Raw genomic sequence first — 24,785 nt, 5'->3', positions numbered from 1 at the left:
AAAATTGATAAACCCTTAGCCACACTAACAAAGAGAAAGAGGGAGAAAACTCAAATTACTAAAATTTGGAATGAACAAGGAAATATCACAACAGACACGAGTGAAATACAAAACGTAATTAGAAGCTATTTTGAAAATCTATACTCCAACAAAACAGAAAACCTCCAAGACATCAACAAGTTTCTAGAGACATATGAATTACCTAAACTGAACGAGGAGGATATACACAACTTCAATAAATCAATTTCAAGCAATGAAATAGAAGAGGTCATCAAAAGCCTACCAACAAAGAAAAGTCCGGGACCAGATGGGTTCTCAGCCGAGTTCTACAAAACCTTTAAAGAAGAGCTCATTCCAATACTTCTCAAAGTATTCCATGAAACAGAAGAGGAGGGAACCCTCCCAAACTCATTCAATGAAACCAATATCACCCTGATACCTAAACCAGACGGAGACACATTGAGGAATGAAAATTTCAGACCAATATCCTTAATGAACATTGACGCAAAAATTCTCAACAAAATTTTAGCAAATTGCATACAAAAACATATTAAAAAGATAGTGCACCACGATCAAGTGGGTTTTATCCCAGGGATGCAAGGTTGGTTCAACATCCAGAAATCAATAAATGTCATTTACCATATCACAGACGTAAAGTCAAGAATCACGTGATTATTTCAATAAATGCAGAAAAAGCATTTGATAAAATACAGCACCCCTTCGTTCTCAAAACACTAGAAAAATTAGGGATAGTGGGAACATTCCTTAACATCATAAAGGCTATCTATGCTAAGCCCATGGCTAATATCATTCTAAAAGGTGAAAAACTGGAAGTATTCCCCCTAAAAACTGGAACAAGTCAGGGATGCCCTCTTTCACCACTTCTATTCAACATCATTCTTGAGACTCTAGCCAGAGCAATTAGACAAACCAAAGAAATTAAAGGGATATGAATTGGAAAAGAAGAACTCAAACTATCCCTGTTCACTGATGACATGATTATATATTTAGAGGAACCTAGAAATTCCACCAGAAAACTCTTAGAACTCATAAGTGAATTCAGTAAAGTAGCAGGTTACAAGATCAATGCCCATAAATCCTTGCATTTTTATACATAAGTGATGAATCTTCAGAAAGAGAAATTAGGAAAACTACCCCATTCACAATAGACTTGAAAAAAATAAAATATTTGGGAATCAATCTCACAAAAGAGGTGAAAGACCTCTACAATGAGAACTACAGAACACTAAAGAAAGAAATTAAAGAAAAACTTAGAAGATGGAAAGATCTCCCATGTTCTTGAATAGGCAGAATTAATATTGTCAAAATGGCCATACTACCTAAAGTGCTATACAGACTAAATGCAATTCCAATTAAAATCCCAATGATGTACTTTACAGAAATAGAGCAAGCAATTATGAAATTCATCTGGAAGAATAAAAAACCCAGAATAGCTAAAGCAATCCTCAGTAGAAAGAGTGAAGCAGGGGGTATCACAATACCAGATCTTCAACTCTATTACAAAGCAATAGTAACAAAAACGGCATGGTATTGGTACCAAAATAGACAGGTAGATCAATGGTACAGAATAGAGGACATGGACACAAATCCAAATAAATACAACTTTCTCATACTAGACAAAGGGGCCAAAAATATGCAATGGAGAAAAGATAGCCTCTTCAACAAATGGTGCTGGGAAAACTGGAAAATCATATGCAACAGAACAAAATTAAACCCCTATCTCTCACCCTGCACAAAACTCAACTCAAAATGGATCAAGGACCTTGGAATCAGACCAGAGACCCTGCATCTTATAGAAGAAGAAGTAGGTCCAAACCTTCAACTTGTTGGCTTAGGATCAGACTTCCTTAACAGGACTCCCATAGCACAAGAAATAAAAGCAAGAATCAACAACTGGGATAGATTCAAACTAAAAAGCTTTCTCTCAGCAAAGGAAACTATCAGTAATGTGAAGAGAGAGCCTACAGAGTGGGAGAATATCTTTGCCACTCATACTTCAGATAGAGCACTAATTTCCTGAATCTATAAAGAACTCAAAAAACTCTACACCAAGAATACAAATAACCCAATCAACAAATGGGCTAAGGATATGAACAGACACTTCACAGAAGAAGATGTACAAGCAATCAACAAACATATGAAAAAATGTTCAACATCTCTAGCAATAAGAAAAATGCAAATCAAAACTACCCTAAGATTCCATCTCACCCCAATTAGAATGGCAATTATCAAGAACACAAGCAACAATAGGTGTTGGCGAGGATGTGAGGAAAAAGGTACACTCATACATTGCTGGTGGAGTTGCAAATTAGTGCAGCCACTCTGGAAAGCAGTATGGAGATTCCTCAGAAAGTTTGGAATAGAACCAACCATTTGACCCAGCTATCCCACTCCTTGGCCTATACCCAAAGGACTTAAAATCAGCATACTACAGAGATACAGCCACATCAATGTTCATAGCTGCTCAATTCACCATAGCCAGATTGTGGAACCAACCTAGATGCCCTTCAGTTGATGAATGGATGAAGAAACTGTGGCATATATATATATACAATGGAATATTACTCCACCATGAAGAATGATAAAATTATGGCATTTGCAGGCAAATGGATGAAATTGGAGAATATCATGCTAAGTGAGATAAGCCAATCTCAAAAAACTAAAGGACGAATGATCTCGCTGATAAGCGGATGAGGACATATAATAGGGGGTAGGAGGGGTTCACATTAGGGTTAGGGTTAGGTTTAGGGTTAGGGATAAGGAGGGTGGTAAGAATGGAGGAAGGAAGGACTGTATAGAGGGAAAAGAGGGGTGGGAGGGGTGGGGGGATGAGAAAAAAATGACAGAATGAATCAAACAACATTGCCCTATGTAAATTTATGATTTTAATTAAAAAAATAAATAAATAAAAATTTTAAAAAAGGAACAGTTGTGGAAGAAAATACAAAGGCCTCAGTTCTGATTCGCAATCCACCACCAAGTAACTAAAAAACTTAAGGCAAATCATTTAATCTCTTTGGTCGTAAAGGGACCAGACTGGATGGTACCTACGGTCACTATGACCTACCTTTCTTTTCAGCTTTAAAAATATAGAATCCTAGGAAATAAAAATGCAAAGGTATAATATTACCATGTTGTTGTAATCAGACGGGTCGTAAGAGCTGTGTTTAAAAACTTTACAGAGTTCTATAAATTCTTCACTCATCTTGCAGATTTGCTCATTTAAAATTGTTCCCTTGGAACCGCCAAATTCCAGTCTTTCCAGCTTTTCAAATTCCAACATGGTGACAAATACATCCTTTGTAAAAACACAGTAAAGACCTTTCCATCATCTTGACCAGGAAAAGATTTGACAGTTTCAAATGGAGAACATTTTCAAACATGCTGAATCAGTAAGTTCATGGACATTTAGATGATAGAAAACAACTAACTGAATCATTGTCAAGTTTTAAAATAAAATCCCCATTTTCATATTTACTGAAAAGTATTTCACAATTCATAGAACCCCTAACTTACCATGGTTAGACATAGGAGTCCTGTAATTTTATACTCTCCTAATCATAAGTCACATCCCCAGGTAATATCTGAACCTTGCATTTTCTGCTCAACTTTGCAATGAGGCAGCTCCTTTAGTGGAAGGGAGCTCCAGAGACTGTTATGAAAGGGACGAACAAGTTGCTCTTACTCAGGTATTTAAGTGAGTTTGAGAGACAGGTTGATTAAGCAAAAATGAGGTTTTTTAAAAAATTTGTTTTCAATTATACATGACAATATATTTTGGCATATCATACATATGTGGAGTATAACTTCCCATTCTTGTGGTTATACATGAAGTGGAGTTATACTGGTCATGTATTCATATATGAACATAGGAGAATTATGTAAAGTCTTTCTACTGTCTTTCCTATTCCCATCCCTGCTTCCTGCCCCCCTTCCCCCTGTCCAGTCTGGTGAACCTCCACTCCCTCCTCCCTATTGCGAGTCAGCATCCACATATCAGAGAGAACATTCAGTCTTTGGGGATTGTCTTATTTCGCTTAACATGATAGTCTCCAGTTCCATCCAGAAAATGAGACTTTTCTGAAGGAAATCCAATAAACTTTTTATCAATGATAAAAGCCCAAATTGTTAGAGCTTTGAAAAGAAGGCAGTATTTTCAGTTCAAACTTGTAAAAAACCTTAGCCAGTAGGTTCCATATGTTAAAAGATAGTGTGATTATTTTAAATTATCAAATGGATTTTTAGGAATGCCATCATAAGTTCAACCATGTTTTATATATTTCCTCTTGAACCTTTCAGGGAAAAGGGATTCCTTTACAGCTTCCTGATTTATAGCTTTCAGGATCTTAGTAAACTAATGGGTAAAAAGACTTCCTTATACTCAGTGTAAGAGCAGAATCAAAAATGAGTAAAAAGCCAAATTAAAACTTTTAAATTCATTTTTCTATCCTTATGGCATGGACCCTATGAGTTCCTCATGAGAATTACTAGGAAAGGAGCACTTCTCCCATCACACAGAAGCTGGTCCAAAAGCTATTGGCTTTTTGACCTCACTCACAATATGAATAAACAACAAATAAATAGATACCTCTATTTTCACTAAACGTTCAAGAAACTTGTCAAATCTGCAAAACACCAGATCGGATGGGAAATCCCAAGGTTTCATGTCTTTATTTCCCGTGAAATAACTTGTCAATCCTTTTCTGTGGTTGAAAAAAGAATGTTTGAAAGTCTTTAAGATGTCAACGGCAACCTGCACCTTTTCCAGCGAGTCTTCGATTTCTCCTTTCAAAAGGTCATCAGGTGAAAGGTAAGCTATTGCCTAGGATTCAATGAAAGGACAGAACTGTGTTTAATAGTTTACTGTCACCATTTGTTTTCAATTCATTGTTTTTAAATGACAACATCTAGAATTGGGTCAGCAATGCTGAGACACAGAAAGCATGAATTCTGGAAATTCAGACACTTGGGCTTCAGTGACATAAATTTTATAAGGTTGAATAATATGTGGGAGACACCACTATTTCTGGATTTTTACATTCTAGTAATGACTAAATTCTTGCTGAACCTTACATGAAAACTGTGTAATCGGAATTTGCACAGGTATTTCTGTCAGCAAATATTCTGCACCATTATTTCATATAAAGAAATACACAAGCCAGCTGAGGAAAGCTGTCAAAAGGTGGGTTTTAAAAATATCATCACTTTACCTGAAGTACAGGGTCACTTGCAAAAAATGAGTAAGAGCTGATTAGGTGGGTAGGCCACTAGAAAGTCTTCTGGGTTAGTGAACTTCTCTTCTGGGGGCTTAAGTGGCATTTTAGGATGTATGATCTGAGATAGATCACATGAACTAGTTTTGAAAGAGGAAAAGGAAAGAGTAAAGGAAAAAGCCCAGCTGATTCATGAAGCTCTGTGCAAGCACTTCTGAGGACCACCACCTAGTCCTTCCCAATGTTGTATTTGTCATGAACATTCAGAATTTCTCCCTTCAGAAAGGACCTCAAAAACTGCCTTCTGAAATTTTCTATTGTGTACTATCTTCTGATGCATTTTAACCTCATATAAATTAGGTTTGAATTATGTATCTTTAATTTTGTGGTTGCTTATAAGGTTTTTCAAGATCTCAGTGAAGAATGGAATGTTTTAAAACCACTGAGTTCCACGTAGCACATGGCAGTCCTTTTTTCCTCCAAATATAGACATATGATTTCCTAACCCATTAATGCAACAATTTTACATTCAAGATAGACTCTGTGGCATTCATTTGTAAAGCAATAAGAAAATCACTCTCCAGGTGTGGTGGCACATACTGTAATCCCAGCAGCTTTGGAGGCTGAAATGGGAGGATTACAAGTTGAGGCCAGCCCCAACAATTTAGCAAGATTGTCTCAAAATTAAAAAAATAAATAAAATGGCAGGGGCTCAGTGGTAAAATGCCCCAAAACAAACAAAAATCTCCCACTCATTTAGTGTCTAAAACCACACTTATCAGAACATTTTGAGTTCTAGCTGCTGATTCCTGTTCTATTCTCTTATTTCCTATTCTGGCTGGAAACTAATCTCTACCCGAAGGCTGCCAACATTTCACATAGAACAGGGAGGAGAACTGCCAGTGATCTCTTCATAGTGTGAATTTCAAAACTGCACATTCTGGAAGAGTGTATGGTACACTCCATTTACCATTATGTATGTTATATTCTTTAATATTTTGGTAAGCTGAGAATAGACAGGTAACTCAATTGCCTTCCCTTTGCAGTTTCCTGTTACCTAATTACTTATATTCAAAGTAACATCACAGCACAAGCTACCCCTGTACTCATTCCTTTACTAGCTGGGTTGGCCTGCAAGTAGACAAGATCATCATAGCCAATTCAATTCATTCACACGCCCTCTGTTGAGTAAGATCTCCTAAAACAATATCCCAGACTAGCACTTAGCATCCCAGATTCCAAAACCCAATCTACAGTATTATACTGGGCAGCAGAGAATATGAGGGAAAAAGCACAGAAGTCAAGAGACCTGGGCAAGTTGTTCTTATCTGTAAAATGAGGGAGATGAATTAGGAGAACCTCAAGATCCATTTTAGCTCTTAAACTGAATTCCTTTCTATACCTCCTACAAATGTTCCTGGAGCATACCAACCACACCAGTTCTATTATCTTATTCTTAATGGTTTGAGGACAAATAAAAAAAAAAAAAAACCCACTGGATTTAGTATAAACTGGTCCTACTTAGAAGATCTTATAAACTAAAATACGGTCAGCCTTGTCAGTTGTTCCTATCCATTGGGTCCACATCCATAGATTCAAACAACCACAGATTGGAAACATGAAAAAAAAAATTGTATCTGTACTGAAAATGAACAGATTTTTTCATCATTCCCTAAACAATATAGTATACTAACTATTTGCATAGCATTTGCATTGCAGTAAATATAAGATGAAATCTTATAAGGTATAAGAGATGATTTAAAGTATACCAGATGACATGCATTGGTTAAACACAAATGCTAGACCATCATAAACAATGGACTTGCGCATACAGGGATTTGGGTAGCCACCAGAGTCTTGAAACTAGTTCCCTGCAGACACTGCGAGAGAACGCTGAGAATTTACATATCAGTAAGCCAATTGTCAATTAGGCAATTTATCAATGTTATTGTTAGTCTAATAATATCTGTCTCCCACCTGCTTCTTCTCTATTCTTTATGTGCTTTTATGGATTATTATGCTCAATGCTGATACCTCTCCTCCAGGCTTGACTGTTTGGACTTTGACTCTTCTTCATCCAGGATCTTAAGGATAACGATATTGACCAGGGAGATAGCAAATCATAGAATGGACAGAGTGGTGGACTTGTGGGGTAACGATGGACTGTCCAGAAGTTAGAGTCGGAGTTAGCAGAGAAGTGAGTCAAAGCATTAAGAAAACTCCCATCACTGAAGCTTATGTGTATTATCATGTCAGGTGACCCTACAATCCCTTCTACAGGGCTAACCTAAGTGACAATGGTAATGATCACTGAGGAAACAAGTAAGGAGAAGCACATTTGCTTCCAAAGTAACTGAGGGTTTTTGTCTGTCACTGGGTACCAGCCATAGGGTCAGGCAGATGCTGAGTAAAGCAGATCAGAAGCAGCAGCAGACTGTGAGGTTGACAGTAACTTGGTCTACAACTGATCCATGGAAAGGGGAACCTGAAGCACCAGCAACCAACTGTGATAATGGGATGGCACAGTCAGTGTGGCAATATTTCTGATTTTTCAGTGGAGGCTAAAAGTTGGAGTTTAAATGAAATCTAGCAAATATAACTACTGGCAATTTTTTCAAAAAAAAAAAAAAAAAAAAAAAAAAAAAAACCAGGCATGGAGGTGCACACCTGTAATTCTAGGAACTCAGGAGGTTGAGAAGGAGGATCACAAGTTCAAGGCCAGCCTCACAAACTTAGGCCTAAAGCAACTTAGTGAGACTGTCTCAAAATAAAAAATTAAAAAGGCTCAGGATGTGGCTCAGTGGTAAATCACCCCTGGGTTAAATTCCCACTAACAAAAATGAATAAATTATGCAAAATGCAGCTGACAGAATACTAGTTTATGTCCTCTAATATAACACAGATTATGAGCCTTAATTACATAACAAATTTAAAAATGCTTTATCTTCACTGAAATGCTGGGATCAATAAACTCATGAAAGGGAAGTACATGAAGGCTACATGAAGAAACACAATTATAAGAAGTATGTAAAATGTGTAATCACATATATCATGCAAGGTACAAATTAAGAAACTATAGGATACTGCTAAATACCCAATAAATGACCCCAATTTTTTTTAAAAAATGATAATGCTCAAAGTTGACAAGTTGTAGTAAAACTTCACACATATTGATAATATTCTTTTAGAAGAGAATTTGCAAATATTAACTAATACTCAAGAGTCATGAAAAGATTGTGTCCTTTGATCAACATAAGGAATTAACACTAAGCCAATAATCCAAGTTAAAGAAAAGGGCTTTTGTATAAAGTTTTTTTTTTCACATGTAATTAATAGAGAAGTCTGGCAACAACCTGTATATCCAGCAACAACAAAAGTCATTTTTCCAAGAAGGTAGTAAAATTGTATGTATGATAAAGTGCATAAATATGCATAAGTTTTAAGGAAAGGAAAATAAATGCTGAGTTTCAGGGTTATAGAACTGCAAGACTTTTTCTATTGTTTCAAATGTTATACAGTAAGAATGTTTTATAATTATTATTTGCACAACATGTATGTTTGCTTTAATTAGAAATAAAAACTTTAAAAATATGGAGCACAGGGGCAAAAAACTCCATCACTTACTAGCTAGATGACCTTGAGAAAGTTATTTATCTTCTCTCACCTTCAGTTTTCTAATTATAAAATGGAGTTACTAAAAGTACCTATGCCATAGTCTGGATATGAGGATTGAATATTTGACATTTGGTAAAGGGCTTAAGTAGATCCTGGCAAAATAATAATAGTATTTTGTTAAATATGTATTTGTATTTGTTAAATATAGTAGTTACAGTATTTGTTAAATATGTAAAATAAATTAGCAAACATGTGGGAAGAGGAAAGGGCACTCAGCTCTTCAGGGAATCCAGGTACCTGATTTTTGCTTCTTAACATATTAGGACAGATTGACTAAAAAATCCTGGCTCTGCCACTTGAAGAATCAAAGAAATCAGGTCAATGGAACCTTTGGACTGAAGCCAGAACTAAGGAACAAGAGAAGCCACAGCATTCCCTGGGGAGCTTGGCAGACTCTGGTTGTTGACACAGACTAGGGGTCAGGATAATAGGTTTACAGGCTTAAAGGTAGCCAGGACTTCTTAAAAGCAATCTATACTGATGAAAAGCCTCCTCTGAGTTAGCACATTAATGGAGCTTTGCAGTAAAATGGTTTTGGTAATTCTTATAATGAAAAGAGGGTCCCTTAAAGGAGGTTTGGAGAAGTAGTAGTTGTATTTATGACCCTGTGACAGAAATAGTGGCATTTCACATGGAGATTAAAGCCCAGGGCCCTTGCCTAGAAACAGAGCAAATGGAAGTCTGTCACCAGAGGAACAGAAACAGAAGGAAACCAGGGGAGATGACAATAAAATACAGCAACAAATTAACTTGAAACTCAGAGAAGGGTAATAGAACCCGGTTCAAGTAGATCTGAATCTAGGAGTCCAAGTCTAAAGACCTTTCCACATACCACTCAGTCCTCCAAGGGGTGAGGATGAGAGACTCAATTCCATCTCACACTCCAGAAACTCTAAATCATTAAGTCTGCAGATCTCTTATCTTATCTAGTCTGGCTCCCCACTAACTTCTCAGGGAAAATGAGCAAATGACATTTCAAGTCTCAGTTAAATCATCTGAAACATACCTGAATTGTGTCCTCCCTAAATTCATATGTTGAAAGGCTAACTCCAATGTGACTCTCTCTGGATCTATGGTCTTCAGGAGATCATTGGGGTTAAACAAGATTTTAAGGATGGGGTCCCAATCCAAAAGGACTGTCACTTTATAGAGAAGGAGACCACCAAGTAAGAACTCAGGAAAAAAGTGGCTGGCTGCCTACAAACCAACAAGAGGCCCCTCAGCAGAACATGACCCTGGCTTCACCCTCCTCACAGACTTCCAGCCTCCAGACTGTGAGAAAATAAATTTATGCTGATTAAGGCACTATGTCTACAGTCTTTAATTATGGTAGCCAGAGCAGATGGACTCACTCCCAACTAAGAATAACCAGATTTTGCGGTATCCAAGCACCTTTCAGGTCTCAAATTAGGCAACATGTGGACGCCATGAACCCAAGAAGAATGGAAGCTCACACAGAGAAGGATGGGGAAGCAGAAGTAAGGTGATCTGGTTTAAAAAAAAAGTTTTTTTTTTTTTTTTTTTTTGCATGTCAAGAGTAGAGAAATAATTACAAAAGATTTTTAAAGATCAACAGTGAATCAGAATTCTTTTAAAACAATTCCACAATTGTTTGTCAAAGATGACTTGCGGGTGGGAGCAGATTCTCTACTTACTTCACTAACAGTCTTCTATCAGCCAGCATCTTATGGAAACCAAAGGGAAGGTTACAAAGAAAGTACTATGCATATTGACCTTTTATTGAAATCTGCCTTAAATCTCTTTGAAGGTAGGATGTTAAACAAAATCCAGCAACAATTTGTTCTTTGACTGTATCTGACTAATTTCCAGAGCTCCCTTGCCATTTTGGATAAAAAGCCACCAGTCTTTGTTATCATAAAAGTCCTTTCTGAAAACAGAAAAAGGGAAATGATGTTCTTATTGTAATCTGGATTTTTTCTTCCCTCTTCCAATACAACCTACCTCATGGCAATGATCCTTATTGTTCCTATTTTTAATGCTTCATACCTGTTCAATGAAGAGATTACAAAACTCTTGCAATAAGACTATAACCCGAGCAGGGGTGCTATAAAACTTGGAATGACTCCAAATAAGACAGATGGTATGAAATAATGGGGTGATCAGCAGGCGGATCTGTGGGAATTCTGCTTCCTGGAGACGTTGAATGTGTCTTCTCAGAGGGCTCAAGTAAAGTTCTACATCTTGGGCTTCGCAAAGAGCTGAAAGGAGAGAGAACTGTCATGCATAGGATGTCATCTTTTTTCTAAACTCACTTTACAAGCTCAAGAGAACCATGTCCAACAACATGGCTGTGCTTAAATGTTATCATCTTTCCTTTTTCATTATTTATTTTACCATCTACACATAAACAGTTTGGAAAACTTTATACACTGTTCATTTGTAACGCAGCCACTCAGGAGAGCACTGGTCTAGTTACTCACATAGCATAAGTAATTGTGGCTGAAGACCCAGGGGGGAAAATCCTTGTAGTCTAAAGAGATTTACTCAACCCCATGGAAATGCTGTGGGAATAAAACAGCTCTGTGATGTTGCTGTCACTTTATGGCTTGGATTACAAGCTTCATCACCAGAATGTTTGTTCCTCCTCAGTACGTGGGACAAGTGCAAATGAATCATTTATCAGGTCAATCCAGTTTCCTATGAGAGTAACTGATGCGATGATTAGGAAAACTATTACAGTACTGACAAAGATAGCAATTATTAAGCACAGTGATGAATATACTTTGGAACTGGACAAAGGGGATAGTTGTACTGCAATGTCCTAAATGTCACTGAACTTACACTGTGTAATGGTTCATTTTATGCAGTATGAATTTTACCTCAACAAAAACTAGTCAATCGTGATAATAAAGTAAGAAATCCTTCTTAAATATGTCATAGATATGAAGAAAAAAATTAAACATTTTACTACTGCTAGTGACTGCTTAATGAAGTTCATACTTTCTCTTGGTTAAAGCTAGTCCTCTTGATGTACCTAAGTAGATCCCCATCAGACTTCACTTTGCTCCTGAGGCTACACATACCTTTAATTAATTGAAAAACGGTTATTTTTAGGAAGGTAGGGAATGGAGTTAAATCATATTTTCATATGTTATCCCAAAAGATCATCCCCCCCCCCAAAAATAAAACATGCTGACCTTTGTCACTCACCCACATCTACTTGACAGACATGTAACCAATTTATCTGTGCACTAACAGTAAAGCCTTGCAGGTTGGGCACATAGCTCAGTGGTAGAGTGCTTGCCTACCATGTGCTAAGCCCTTGGTTCCATCCCCAGTGCCGCAAAAACAAAATAAAAAATAATAATTAAATAATAACAAATAAAGCCTTGTGAAAAGAGTGCATTCACATTCCACATATACTCATGTTTTGAAATTAATATATTTTTATCAATATTAACTTAAATACCTGCATCTAATAGGCAAGTGCCCTTAAAACTTGTTAAACATGTCTGATAATTCCACAGAGCTTAAGGGCATCTTTGGGAGGGGTCTTCTACCTCTAACTAACCATGGGTTTGGGCCATAGGTTCAACTGAAAATTGTTTTTCTGAATCTCCAGGACACTTGCTGGAAAGACTCCGAGAACCCATGATTCATTTCTGTAGCAGCTTGAACCACAGAAAATGTTTATCTTTTACACACACACACACACACACACACACACACACACACACAAAATAAGTGCTAACATTTTCTATTCATTGAGAGCAAAAGTACTATGTGCTCTATACTATATAATGTATATGGTAACCTTTATCCAGTGGTTCTCAGTCAGGGAAGAGTCCCCCCCCCCCCCCAAGGGATATCTGCTAATGTCTAGAGACATTTTTGTTTGTCACAGCTGGAACTGGGGGGAGCGTAGAGGCTGGGAATAATGCTGAACATCCTACAATGCAAAGATAACCCCTCATAACAAAGAATTATCTGTCCTAAAATGCTAACAGTGACAAGAATGAGAAATACCACACCAAAACCAAGGTGTTAATGGTCAGTTGGCTGATGAAAAACTGGAGACTTGGCAAATTTAAAATGTTCAATAAGCAGAGTTAGAACACCAATGCAATTCTGAAAGACACCCTAGACCAAATATTCCCCCTACACCTTCTTTTCCAACAGAATTAATGGAAAAAAATTCTAAAGATATGTCAAAACACTTTCAAAGTGAATTTGAATTATTTGCTAACCTTCTGAATGTCACGTAGGAAAAAAAGAAATTTTCTAGTGTTAGAAACAAGCAAAAATAGCTATTGGTTCTTTTTTGTTCGTTTGTTTGTTTGTTTTGGCAGCAGGGATTGAACCTGGGTCTCTTAACCACTGAACAACATCCCCAGCCCTTTTTTATATTTTATTCAGAGACAGGGTCTCACCAAGTTTATTAAGGCCTTGTGAAGTTGCTGAGGCTGGCTTTGAACTTATGATCCTCCTGCCTCAACCTCCCAAGATGCTGGGATTATAGGTATGTGACACCATTCCCGGCTTGTTCATATTTTTAATCTTATTTAAAACTTCAGTTTCATGTATATCCATATGTGTTTAAATATGGACAAAGAAACATGAACAGAATCACAAACCTGAGGGAAAATTATTGTGTTTGGGTAGATCTCAAATGAAATGGTGGGAGGACAAGGATGGAGAAGAGTTTTTTAACTGGATACCATTTTATAATTTTCACAGATTTAATCTTCACCAAAAGATCAAATGATGCCTTTGAGTACTTGTAAGCTAAATAACTGGAGGGGATCAAGCACATTCAGATTCACCAGCCAGGGGAAAACTAGATAATCACAGCCTGACTGCTGATAGGAAAACCCCTGTGCAGGGTTTTCATTTACCCTCTGCCAAATACCCAGGACCCTCCCTTCACTCAGACATTCTAATTAGATCTTCAATCTGGGGCCATTTGGGTAAATACCACTGTATACCAGTTAAACTAAAAATAGTTTAGTATAGCTGGAGAATAAAGTACCAAGGGTGAGATGAATCTATCATTAGAAGAACCAAGCATAATCATTTCATGAACAAGAGTCTTACCATTTTCCACAGTCATGAAAATATCCTTCAAAGTAGAAAAATAGCTGCTTTGTTTGGTTTTCAGAATCTTGACCATCTTGAGGACAACAGGAGCCTGAAGCTAAATTAAAAAGGAAAAAAATTAATATTTAATTCTAAAAGGCGTACTTTGTTTCAAGCTGAAAAGTGTTAAAATTTTTTCCATAAGTTTATTTTGCATTTAATTTTCATTTGAATTTTCAAGATATTAGTTTACATGTCTAAACTATTATTTAGTCCATGTCAACTTTCTTGATTCATTTCAGAAAAATCTCTGAGAAACATGTAAATGAATGTCTTAGGTTTTAGAACATTTAAAGAAACTTTTCAGCAAGCACCCAAGAGAGGAACCCAAGTTAGCTCCTCCAAAACTGTGTTTCCAGCAAGCAAGATACTATTCCTTCCCAAATCAATTAAATTAACTAGATTAATTAAATCTTGGCATCCTCACCATTTCCCTTGGGGAACATTCTTTTTCCACTGCCACAGAATATTTCCAATTATCTCAAATGCTGTCAAAATATTCACATAAAGGCAAAACTAATCCCCATTAATTTTAAAAATGCACACCATATGTACAGCACTTTGTGTAAGATCAGAGCAGGATACTGAGTGGTATAAAGGCTGCATTATACCTTTAAAATTACTGGATATCACCACTCAAGAGACCTCACTCTATGGTTGTCTTTGTTTATTCAATTTATAATTTCTAGGACTCTCTACTTACTTGATTATAAGTGCATGATAGATTCTCTCTCCTCATCGTCCAGAAATCCAGCTCAGTTTGAGGAGTGAGATGAAGACCACTCAGCAAAGGCTGCACTGAATCTTTTTCTACAATTTCTTGGATTTGATGTGACCAATTAATAACCACAGATTCAATTGCATGAAGTATTCTCCTCTCATTTGACTGTAGCCTACAAATATTGAAATGATAATTCAAAGGTGAATTATCCAAATGCAGACGTTTTAATAGTTATTTTATGCAACTGTAAACTAGTTTCCTAAATATTATGTCTTAAAAATCCATTATTTTTACATTCTTGGTTGAGCTGTGGCATTTTATTCTGTACTTAGTAGGTCTATAATATTTTTCAAAATTAAGCATAGAATTGCCATATCCTCAAAAAACATTTTTCTAAAGGAATATTGTTGTTGAGATCATGAAGTTTTTCTTTAAAAAGTATACTTTGAAAGAAAATAACACTTAAAAATATGATGTAGTTAAAATAACTCCTTATTTTGCAAATAATTTGCTAGGGGTGTGATAGTAAATGGGTATGCTGGCTCTCCATTTTAATATGCTATATGAAATATGTATACCAATACATACTTGGTCTCTGAATAATTCTGATCCAGGTCAATGTTTTCTGCAACAGTGGGAATTGGTAGAAGAGTTCTTCTGGACATTTTACCTCTAAAAATATGCATCTTATTTTTCATGACTTCTACATGATGTTCCATATCTTGTGAAGTAAAACATGACCAGGATTTATGGTTGGTCTTATTAGAAAGAACTGGCACTAATACCTACAGAAAAAGAAATGTTTTAAAAAGCAGTTAATTTGTAGACAATGTGCTCCTTCAAAGATTTTCTTGTCATACAAATTGGCAACAAAACCACTCAATTTCATAAATATCCTAGAATACCAAATTGACATCAACTAGATGTAAGGTCTTTGTAGTAGAACTATGATGTTGCTTGTTCAGTCATGTATTTACCAAGCAGTTGTGGAGGCTCCCTTAAAAAGTATTTTTTTGTATTTTCAGAGCCTAGCATATGTTACATAATAAAATCATGTTGGTTTCTTTTTGCTTTCTTGCTCCTTTCCAATAACTATTTATTTTGAATGCTTTTTTATGATGTATTTTCCTGATGCATTTTAAACATTATAACTATAAAATTTCAATTAGCTCAAATGCTCAGAAAATAGTTATTCCACCTTTTTAAAGTTAATGTGGAGAATACAGGTTGAACCTCATTTACCAAAAAATGCCTGGAACCAGAGGATTTCTGATTTCAGGGTTTTTGAGACTTGGGAATATTTGAATATACGTAATGAGGTATCTTGGGATTGGTGCACACAACTAAACACAAAATTCACTATGCTTCATATACATTTTATTCGTGTAGGCTGAAGGTAATTTTATACAATTATTTTTAATAACTGTGTGCATGAAACAAAATTCCATAGCATAGAATTTTCCACTTGTAGCATCAAGTTGGTGCTCAAAAATTTTCAGATTTTGCAGCATTTCAGATTTTCAATTTTGGGGTTCAGAATGTTCAATTTGTACAATATTCTAAAAAAACAAAATTCACTTTTGTTTTCAAATGTGCTAAAGCATCTCTCTAAATGTGGAAACAAATTTCTCCACAATGATATTATAACTTTCTACTTAGTACCTACTACCTGTCAAGCTATGAGTATGGAGATTAATAAACAATCCCTGCTCAATAAGCTCAGTGGGTAGACGAGGTACCAGAAATCATAAGCATTGCCATAATTAAAGGTGTGTTCAGGATGAACATAAAAACATGGAAGAAACACCTGACTCTGGGACACAATTATATTAGGGAAGACTAGCCAGAAAAGTTGTTACTTGGTTTGAATCTTTAAGATAAAAGGACGAGGTGAGGTAAGGCATGTGCAATTGCCGTGATTATGTCTTCTCAAAATGCATGTGTTGAAATCCTAGCCTTAAAGTTGATCCTATTAGAAAGGGTGGTCTTTAGGAAGTGATTAGGTCACATGGCTCCAGCTCTCATGAATGGGATTGGTGGGCCCTTATAAAAAAGGCGCATTTGTCCCTTTCAACAGGACAAAACTGGAAGGTGTCAACTACAAACCAGGAAGCAGGCACTTTGCCAGACAATCAAATCTGCCCGTATCTTTAGTCTTCATCTCAGACTTTCAGCCCAGAACAATGAGAAATAGTACTCCCATCCCCCGACCATGGGTGCTTAACTACTGAGCCACATGCCCAGCCCTTTTTATGTTTTAATCTACTTTGAGACAGGCTCTTAGTTGCTGAGGCTGGCCTGGAACTTGTGATTCTTCTCCTCAGCCTCCTGAGTTGCTGGAATCACAGGTGTGTGCCACCATGCTGGGCTACGAAATAAATTCTACTGTTTACAAGGCACCCATGCTATGGTATTGTTACAATACCGAGGTTGAGTGAGCATTCCAGAAAACTGCAGACAGATGCACAGAATCCCTGGACACTAAGGAATCCTGGAGCTTAGGGGAAACTGCCAGTTTGTGCTGCCTGGGGCTAGAACCAGCACCCCAGAGAGAAATGACAATAATCAGGCTCTGAGGAAGGCCAGGGGCCCGTAGTCCAATACAGGCTTTTGAAAACAGAATGGAGATCTCAGGTTGTAGGGATGAACATGCATGAACCCGCCAGGAAACTACTTTGGAGACTTAATCCCCAGACCAACAGCTTTACCTAAAACTCAGGTTTGAAAACAATTTCAGTGTCAATGTTCCTGATTTACTGAGTACCTGTTTCAGACTTTCACTCTACTATTCTGTAACACGGCCAGGTTCTTTTAAAACTTAATGTTCAGGATTGGGGTTGTGGCTCAGTGGTAGAGCATTTGCCTAGCATGTATGAGGCGCTGGGTTTGATCCTCAGCACCACATATGACAAAATAAAGGCATTGTGTGTTCATCTACAACTAAAAATAGTTTTTAAAAAACAATATTCATGCTATGAACTGCAAGAAAAAATACTATGAGTCACATGCTCTAGAAAGCAGTTATTCAGGCAAACAGCTAAAGTATCTCTATAAATACAAGATAAATAAACCCGGGGTTTGCTTGTTTATCACAATATATTTTATCAGCTACATATAAGGTAATTCATCTTGTTTCAGTTGGGAATTGAAGAGCAAGTCCATCCCTCCCTCCTTCCCTGCCCCACTTCTCTCTAGGGAGAGAGCCTTGACCAAGAACTCTATCCAGCCAACACACTGATCTCAGCCTCCAGAATGGAGGGAAGGAAATGCCTAAGCCACCCAGACTACCTGACAAAAGCCTCCATAGAACATGCACTACCATTACCGTCATTCAATAAACACAAGGACTTAAGTTTGGCAAATGGGCTTTGCGGGCAGTCACCTGAATAAAAAGTCACAAGGTTTTACTTTCTATCAGCCTCTCCAACCTCATTTCTCCCACTTCCCAGCTCTCCTCCCAACCCAGCTATAAATTATTTCTAAAAACTCAACCTGTGTTTCCCCACCTTTGTGCCAGTGTGTACACTGATACCCAGAACGCCTTTCCCTCCATCTTCTACATCCAGCTATCTCTTCCTTGTCCTTAAAAGGACCACATAATTTAGCATTCAAATATGGATGCTTTTGAGAGGAAAAGGAAGCACTAAAAGTAACAGATATTAACTGATCTGTAACAGGCGAAAACTGCAACTTCCCCAGGCAAGCCAAGACCAAAACTGCAACTTCCCCAGGCAAGCCAAGACCTATGTTCACTTTCTTCAAGAATCCTCACCTTCCCCATCACCCTTTCCAATGTGGGATGATGCCAGTGGGCTCCCATCACTCCCTCCTAACCCCCACTGCTACCATACCATATTGCTGTTGGTTTATCTCTCTGCCTCCCTAACTAGACTGATTTTTTTTTTTTTTTTTTTTTTTTTTTTTTTTTTTTTTTTTTTTTTTCAGTGCTCGGGATAGAACTCAGGGCCTCACATATACTAAACACACATTCTACCTTTCAGTTACACTCCCAGCCCGCTACACTCTTTTTGAAGGCAAAACGTGTATTACTAATCTCAAGTGTCCAGGAACTGCCACCAACTAGGTGTGCAATCAGTATCAATTACGAGATGACTGACAACTGTAGGCTTATTAGCATAGAATTTTCCAACTAGTCTTTTCAAATGTTGCTGAAAAATTCCAATGAGGAAAGCAGACACCATATATCACATGCTTTTGCTCTGAAGAAATATCTTGATGCTGAAGTGTTTTATCTTTAATAAGAACAACACATCATTTAGACATCATTTAACTTCCATTCCTTTTACAAATAATTCCCGAGTTCCTAATAGGTGCCACACGATGTTCCTGGGGATTGGAACATGTTAGTGAGGCAAAGACTCAAGGATGGGCTGGGATAAGGTCAATAAGGCACTTGCCTTGAGAACAAAATTTAAGAGGGCACCAAAAACCTTAGTAATCAAAATGAACATTTAAAAAATATTTTTACATTAAAATTTTCCAGATGTAGTGATGCACACCTGTAACCCAGCTACTCAGGAGCCTGAGGCAGGAGAACTGCAACTTCAGCCAACCTTAGCAACTTGGCAAGACCTGTCTCAAAGTAAAAAGGGCTGAGGATGTAGCTCAGTGGTAGAGTGCTTGCCTAGCATGTGTGAGGGCCTGGGTTCATTCTCCAATGCCACAAACACACAAATTCAAAAATTTTCATGAAAAATACATCAAAAATATTTAATAAGGACAGGATAGGATTCACTTTACCTTTTGCCTCAGACTCCAGTATGGATTAGTACTATTACTAATCCTACATTTTGTTTAAAATGTTGATTGTTGGGGGCTGGGGTTGTGGGTTCAGTGGTAGAGCACTTGCCTAGCATGTATGAGACACTGTTCAATTCTCAGCACCACATATAAATAAATGAATAAAATAAAGGTCTATTGATAACTAAAACTGCATATAAAAATAATTTTTTAAAAATGTGGATTGTGGGACATTTTTATTTTTAAAATTTTGCATTACATTATCTTTATTCAATAAGGTTAAAATAACATGGGGGTAGAAAGGATAGTAGAGTGAAACAGACATTATTACCTCACGTACATATATGACTGCATGACCAATGTGATCCTACAATATGTATAATCAGAAAAATAAAATTACTCTCCATTTATATATGATCTATCAAAATGTATAAATGCATTCTACTATCATGTACAGCAAATTAAAATTTAAAACATTTAAAAAATAAATTGCTTTTGTACTATCTTCTCTGACCTTCTCCCTTTCCTTTTTTAGAAATGATCATTATTATACAATTGTAATGGGTTTTGTTTTTTGGTGGAGGTAACCAGGATTGAACCCAGGGGCATTCAATCACTGAGCCACATCCTTAGCACATTTTTTATTTTGAGAGAAGGCCTTACTAAATTGTTGAGACTGACTTTGAACTTTCAATCCTCCTGCCTTAGATTCCTGAGCCACTGGGATTACAGGCATGAATCACCGCACATGGGGTATATTTTCTTATGTACAATGTGTAGTAAAGTTTTGTTTTTAAAATGTAATTAATTGGATCTAGGAGTGCAGCTTAGTGGTAGAGAATTTGCCTAGCACGCTCAAAGCCCTAAGTTTGAATGCCAGCACTTAAAAAACAAACACACAAAAAGGTGCAGAGGAGCTGGGGGTATAGTCAGTGGTAGAGTGCTTGCCTCGCAGTATGAAACCACAGGTTCAATCCCAAGAACCACAAAAGAAAAACAAACAAACAAAAAAAGAAGTTGCAGCAGTCATGTTACTGTTCTCCTTGTCCTATGTGTGAATTCTTGTGTTTGTTGACATATGAGGGAGAAGAGTTGGAAGTTTAAAACCCAAATTTGCATTCAAGCTGTAACAAGAGTGTCCAATAAAACAGTACAAATAATAATAATAAAAAAAACTGGAGGATTTTGTTGCTAATGCCAAAAATGAGAAAGAATGCAATGTTTCCAGCAATCCACTCTACCCTCAAAAAAAAAAAAAAAAAATGTCAGTAAAGGTATGATACTAGGAGGAAATTTGTGTTTGTAAAAATACATTTTCACATGCAGCAAAGTGGAACTTGACAAAGTCGTAAAAATATATAATATTTAGTATTATTTAAGATTTTCCAAAGTAATATGGATTTTGCTATGACTTTGAATGTGTATTATCCCTTTCACTCCTACTGAATTCATCTCTTCTGAATTCACTAGCTCACATGTATCACTCTGATTAGGTCATCAGTGTGTTTTATTAGGCTCACTTCTTTTGCCAAGTAAATAAGAGGTGTACTACTAAAAATATTTTATCTTAATTAATGCATTGGTTTAGGGTTACTTCTCCCCCAATCCCCCCAGGTACTGGGGATTGAAGGAGCACTTGACCACTGAACCACATCCCCAGACCTATTTTGTATTTTATTTAGAGACAGGATCTCATGGAGTTGCAAAGTGCCTCAATTGCTGAGGCTGGCTTTGAACCCTTAATCCTCCTGCCTTAGCCTCCCCAGCTGCTGGGATTACAAGCATTCGCTACTGTGCCAGGCAGGAGTTGCTTTTCTATGATGCTAATTTTGCTGCTGAGTTGGGCATCTCTTTGCCTCACCTTGGTTTCCACCTCAAAAAACCCCCTCCTCTCTAGGATGGAAGCTTCAGTGAAAAGAGCTATTTGAGCTCCGCACTTCAAGGACAAGAAGGAGTTAGCTGAGTGGATTCAGAGAAAGAGGAAGAAACAGTGAGAGCAAAGACCCTGGGGCAAGTGTGTACCTGAGGTGTTTAACAAAAGGGTCAGGAGTTAGCCCGTGAGATGACTTCAGAGAAGTAATGGAGAGGCCAGATCACAGACTTTGGGCAAGTGCTTTCAGCTTTTAATAAGCATTGCAATCAGCTGATTTAGCAGCACTAAAGTGGGATCTGAGGTCCTATAGTTCTATCAAGTTTTCAGTGACATTGATAATGCAGATTCCCAGCAGCTACCAAAGCAAAGTCTTAATGGCGATGAGCTCTTGGATCTTTGTTGTGAGTGAAACAGGAGCCAAGGCAGGGTCTGAAAAGTGACATGTTGCAGTTTGTGTTGCAGCAAGTATCATTCCAATGCTGTGCTGGGAGTGGGCTCTGAATGAGAGCCGCAACAGAAACTGGGAAATTTTTTAAAAGGCTAAAGCAGTCATAGGATAGTGGTAATGGTGAACTGAACCAGGGAAGAAGCAGTGGTGGGGAGAAGGGGACTGATTTCAGAAGTATTATGAAGATGGAACATGCACAATTTCCTAACAGAATGGATAGAACATTGAGACACGGAGTCAAGGATGACTCCAAGGTCTTGGCTTGAACAACTGTAAGGATTCTCCTCCAGTAATCTGGGCATGACTACAAGTAAAGCCAGAAAAGGAAGGTTGAGGAAGGCCAGAAGTTCAACTTTGAGAGGTCAATTGCACAGCAAGTGAAAATGTCAGGAAGGCATGTGGCTCTCCAAGTATGGAGTACAGAAGACAGAAGGGAGATCTTGGCTGGAGAAAGAAGCTTAGGAGTCCCTGACACATCATCATAAAACACTGTTAATCACCTAATTATGTAAACTATAGTGGGCACTAAGCCACGGAAAACCTTGGATCTTTCAACCTAAAAATCTATAGTCAGACCTTATAGTCTCATCCATATCAAATGTAAGCCTTGTAATAAATTTTTTTGAGCATGTGCAACATACCAAGTAATGTCACATAATAATGTGATGTCTTTACTTTTCTTCTGCCCAGTGCTCATTTTAGACCCTTCTAAACCACTTATTAAACCTAAATTCTGAATGTTTTGTTTCCAATAGACGTGCCTATTGGCATACTCTATGCAGATCTTGGTACTGAGATAAAGTCAGAGAAAGACTAGAGGGATTTGAGAGTTTTCTATCTTGCAAAACACAGATGGTAGAGTGAGAATCTCCATGAAGAGTGTAGCTTTGCCTTCCTAAGCCCCAGCCAATGGTAGTCTAAATGTAAGCAAATGACTATAGCAAGTCATCAGATTCAATAAAAATTTCTTGAGCATCTGCTACATACCAAAAACTGCTCCAGGTATTAAGGCTAGAAAATGTTCTTCCCAGCCTCTCTTTATAATCTGCTAAAACCAGTCAATGGGAGCAGGGAAAGGGGAGCCTGGGCAGAGTACTAGAGCTAGTGGCAAGAGACTTGGCCTGCCTGAAGACAGCAAGGAATACCTCCTTTCAAGAAGACAGCGCAAGACTCCGGAAGTGGAAGAGAGGTAAGGGAGACTGGTAAATCGTCACTAATAAACATACTAGCAATTTAACCTACCATATAGCTTTGGCAGGACTGACTGAGTTCTGATTTAGTGAACAATGTGTAATTGACTTTCTGGACAGGTATCTGACTCACTGGTTCCCAGTGCTTGCTATGCATTAGAATCAGCTGGGAACTTGAACTACCACCACCTGGTGCCCACCCACGGACATTTTGAATTGCTATCAGACTAGGGCATTGGTATGTTAGAATGTTCCTCAAGGTAATCCTAATGGTGAGTAAACTTTGAAAAGCACAGCTCTAATTCTATGACCTACACTCTCAAAGATAGCCTGTGAAAGGCATCAGGTGAGGAATGAAGACTCTGGGGCTCTGTTCAAGGCCAAAAAATTCAGTTTACCTTTAATAACAAAATCCCCAGACGGTTAGAAAAATATCCCCCCCACGTGGTTCAAAGTCACCTTAAAGTGCCAGTGATGGGCTTAAAGAACGTTTCTCTGATATAAAGGGGTGTCAGTCATCTTTGTTACTCTGACAACGTACCCAAGATAATCAACTTAAAGGAGGAAAGGTTTGTTTTGGCCCACAGTTTCAGAGATTTCAGTCCACGGCTGGTTAACCCTGTTGCTTTTGGGCTGGACAGGTAGGACAGCATGGCCAGATGGGACCGAGAAAGCCTCTCTCGCTTCATGGCAGCCAGGAAGCAAAAAAAAAAAGGAAGGGGCTGGGGTCCTTATACATCCTTATCTGCTTGCTATAACGGCATGCCCCCATGATGTTACTTCCTTCCACTAGATCCCACCTCTTAAAGGCGGTATCTTTAGCACCAAACTGAGGTCCAAGTCTTAAAAACATGGGCCTTTGGAGGGATATTCCAGATCAAACAATAGCAAGGGGCTAAGTTTTAAGACAGATATTTCTAATTCTTTTCATCACCTTTTTCATGATCACACATAAGTGAAACTAAGTTTCAAACTGTTAGTTTCTAACAGGAATCTGAAAAATGGATAATACCCATTTCCAAATGTAATCTTATCTGAAAGTGAAGTTTAAAATCTACAACTAAGCACAAGAACCTAGCCAATTCAAGTTGATTTATATATACTTCCATTATTTGGTAAGGAAGAAGGGAAGAGGAATGACCTGACAAGTTACCACCTGTTGCATATTAGAGTCAGTAATGGCTCATTACAGAAACAATCTAAATGCTGTTACTTGCCAACCACCTGGCTAAAGAGACTGCTGGCTTCTATATGTTCTTCCTTTTAAATAGCCAAGTAATTTCAAGGGTCATGGAGATAAATGAAAAATTCAACTGTTAAAAATTGACTAGTACCTCCTCTAGGAAAGCAGTTATATGCCCAAGAGATGATGCAGGTAATTCTCCAAATAAAACCGTTTGAGAGAAATCATTTACTCCAACGCTTTCTGTAATCTTCTTAGCAATATAAACAAGTTTATGTTTTGCATCTCTTGGAATCTGAAACGAAAGTGAGATAATTAATGCAAGTTCACTATATAGTTTCCTTGTTAACAAGCAGGATTGCTGTATCCAATTTGTAGCCAGATTGCTAACATACGAAACAAAACCTGGCATCTTGCCTACCTTTACAAACAAGGTCATTCTCTTGTTCTTCCCTGTTCTCCAAAATGAATACAATTTTCTTTGTTCTTTTATAATGTTAATTTCACAGTATTTTTGGTGTGGAAATATCACCTTTAAAGGCATGTCAATTACAGCAAATCAACATATGCCATAAGCTCTCATCATTTAAAACAAAGAGCATA

The 24,785-nt window shown here is 37.5% G+C and overlaps 1 protein-coding gene across 1 annotated transcript in view; it reads right to left on the bottom strand.

Annotated features, from left to right (window-relative positions):
* DNAH11 (dynein axonemal heavy chain 11) overlaps window positions 1-24,785 on the bottom strand; it is a 335,620-nt gene that overhangs the window by 309,231 nt on the left and 1,604 nt on the right. The window contains 7 exon segments of the mRNA XM_079151923.1: window positions 3,152-3,319; window positions 4,610-4,843; window positions 10,917-11,128; window positions 13,965-14,064; window positions 14,710-14,899; window positions 15,316-15,512; window positions 24,334-24,477. Coding sequence (XP_079008049.1) covers window positions 3,152-3,319; window positions 4,610-4,843; window positions 10,917-11,128; window positions 13,965-14,064; window positions 14,710-14,899; window positions 15,316-15,512; window positions 24,334-24,477 — 1,245 coding nt within the window.

This window comes from Sciurus vulgaris (genome assembly GCF_902686455.1).
Source record: "Sciurus vulgaris genome assembly, chromosome: 8".
In the NCBI taxonomy this organism is placed as follows: Eukaryota; Metazoa; Chordata; class Mammalia; order Rodentia; family Sciuridae; genus Sciurus; species Sciurus vulgaris.
The sequence above is the reverse complement of the archived record's forward strand: the minus strand, read 5'-3'. Positions and strand labels throughout refer to the sequence as shown.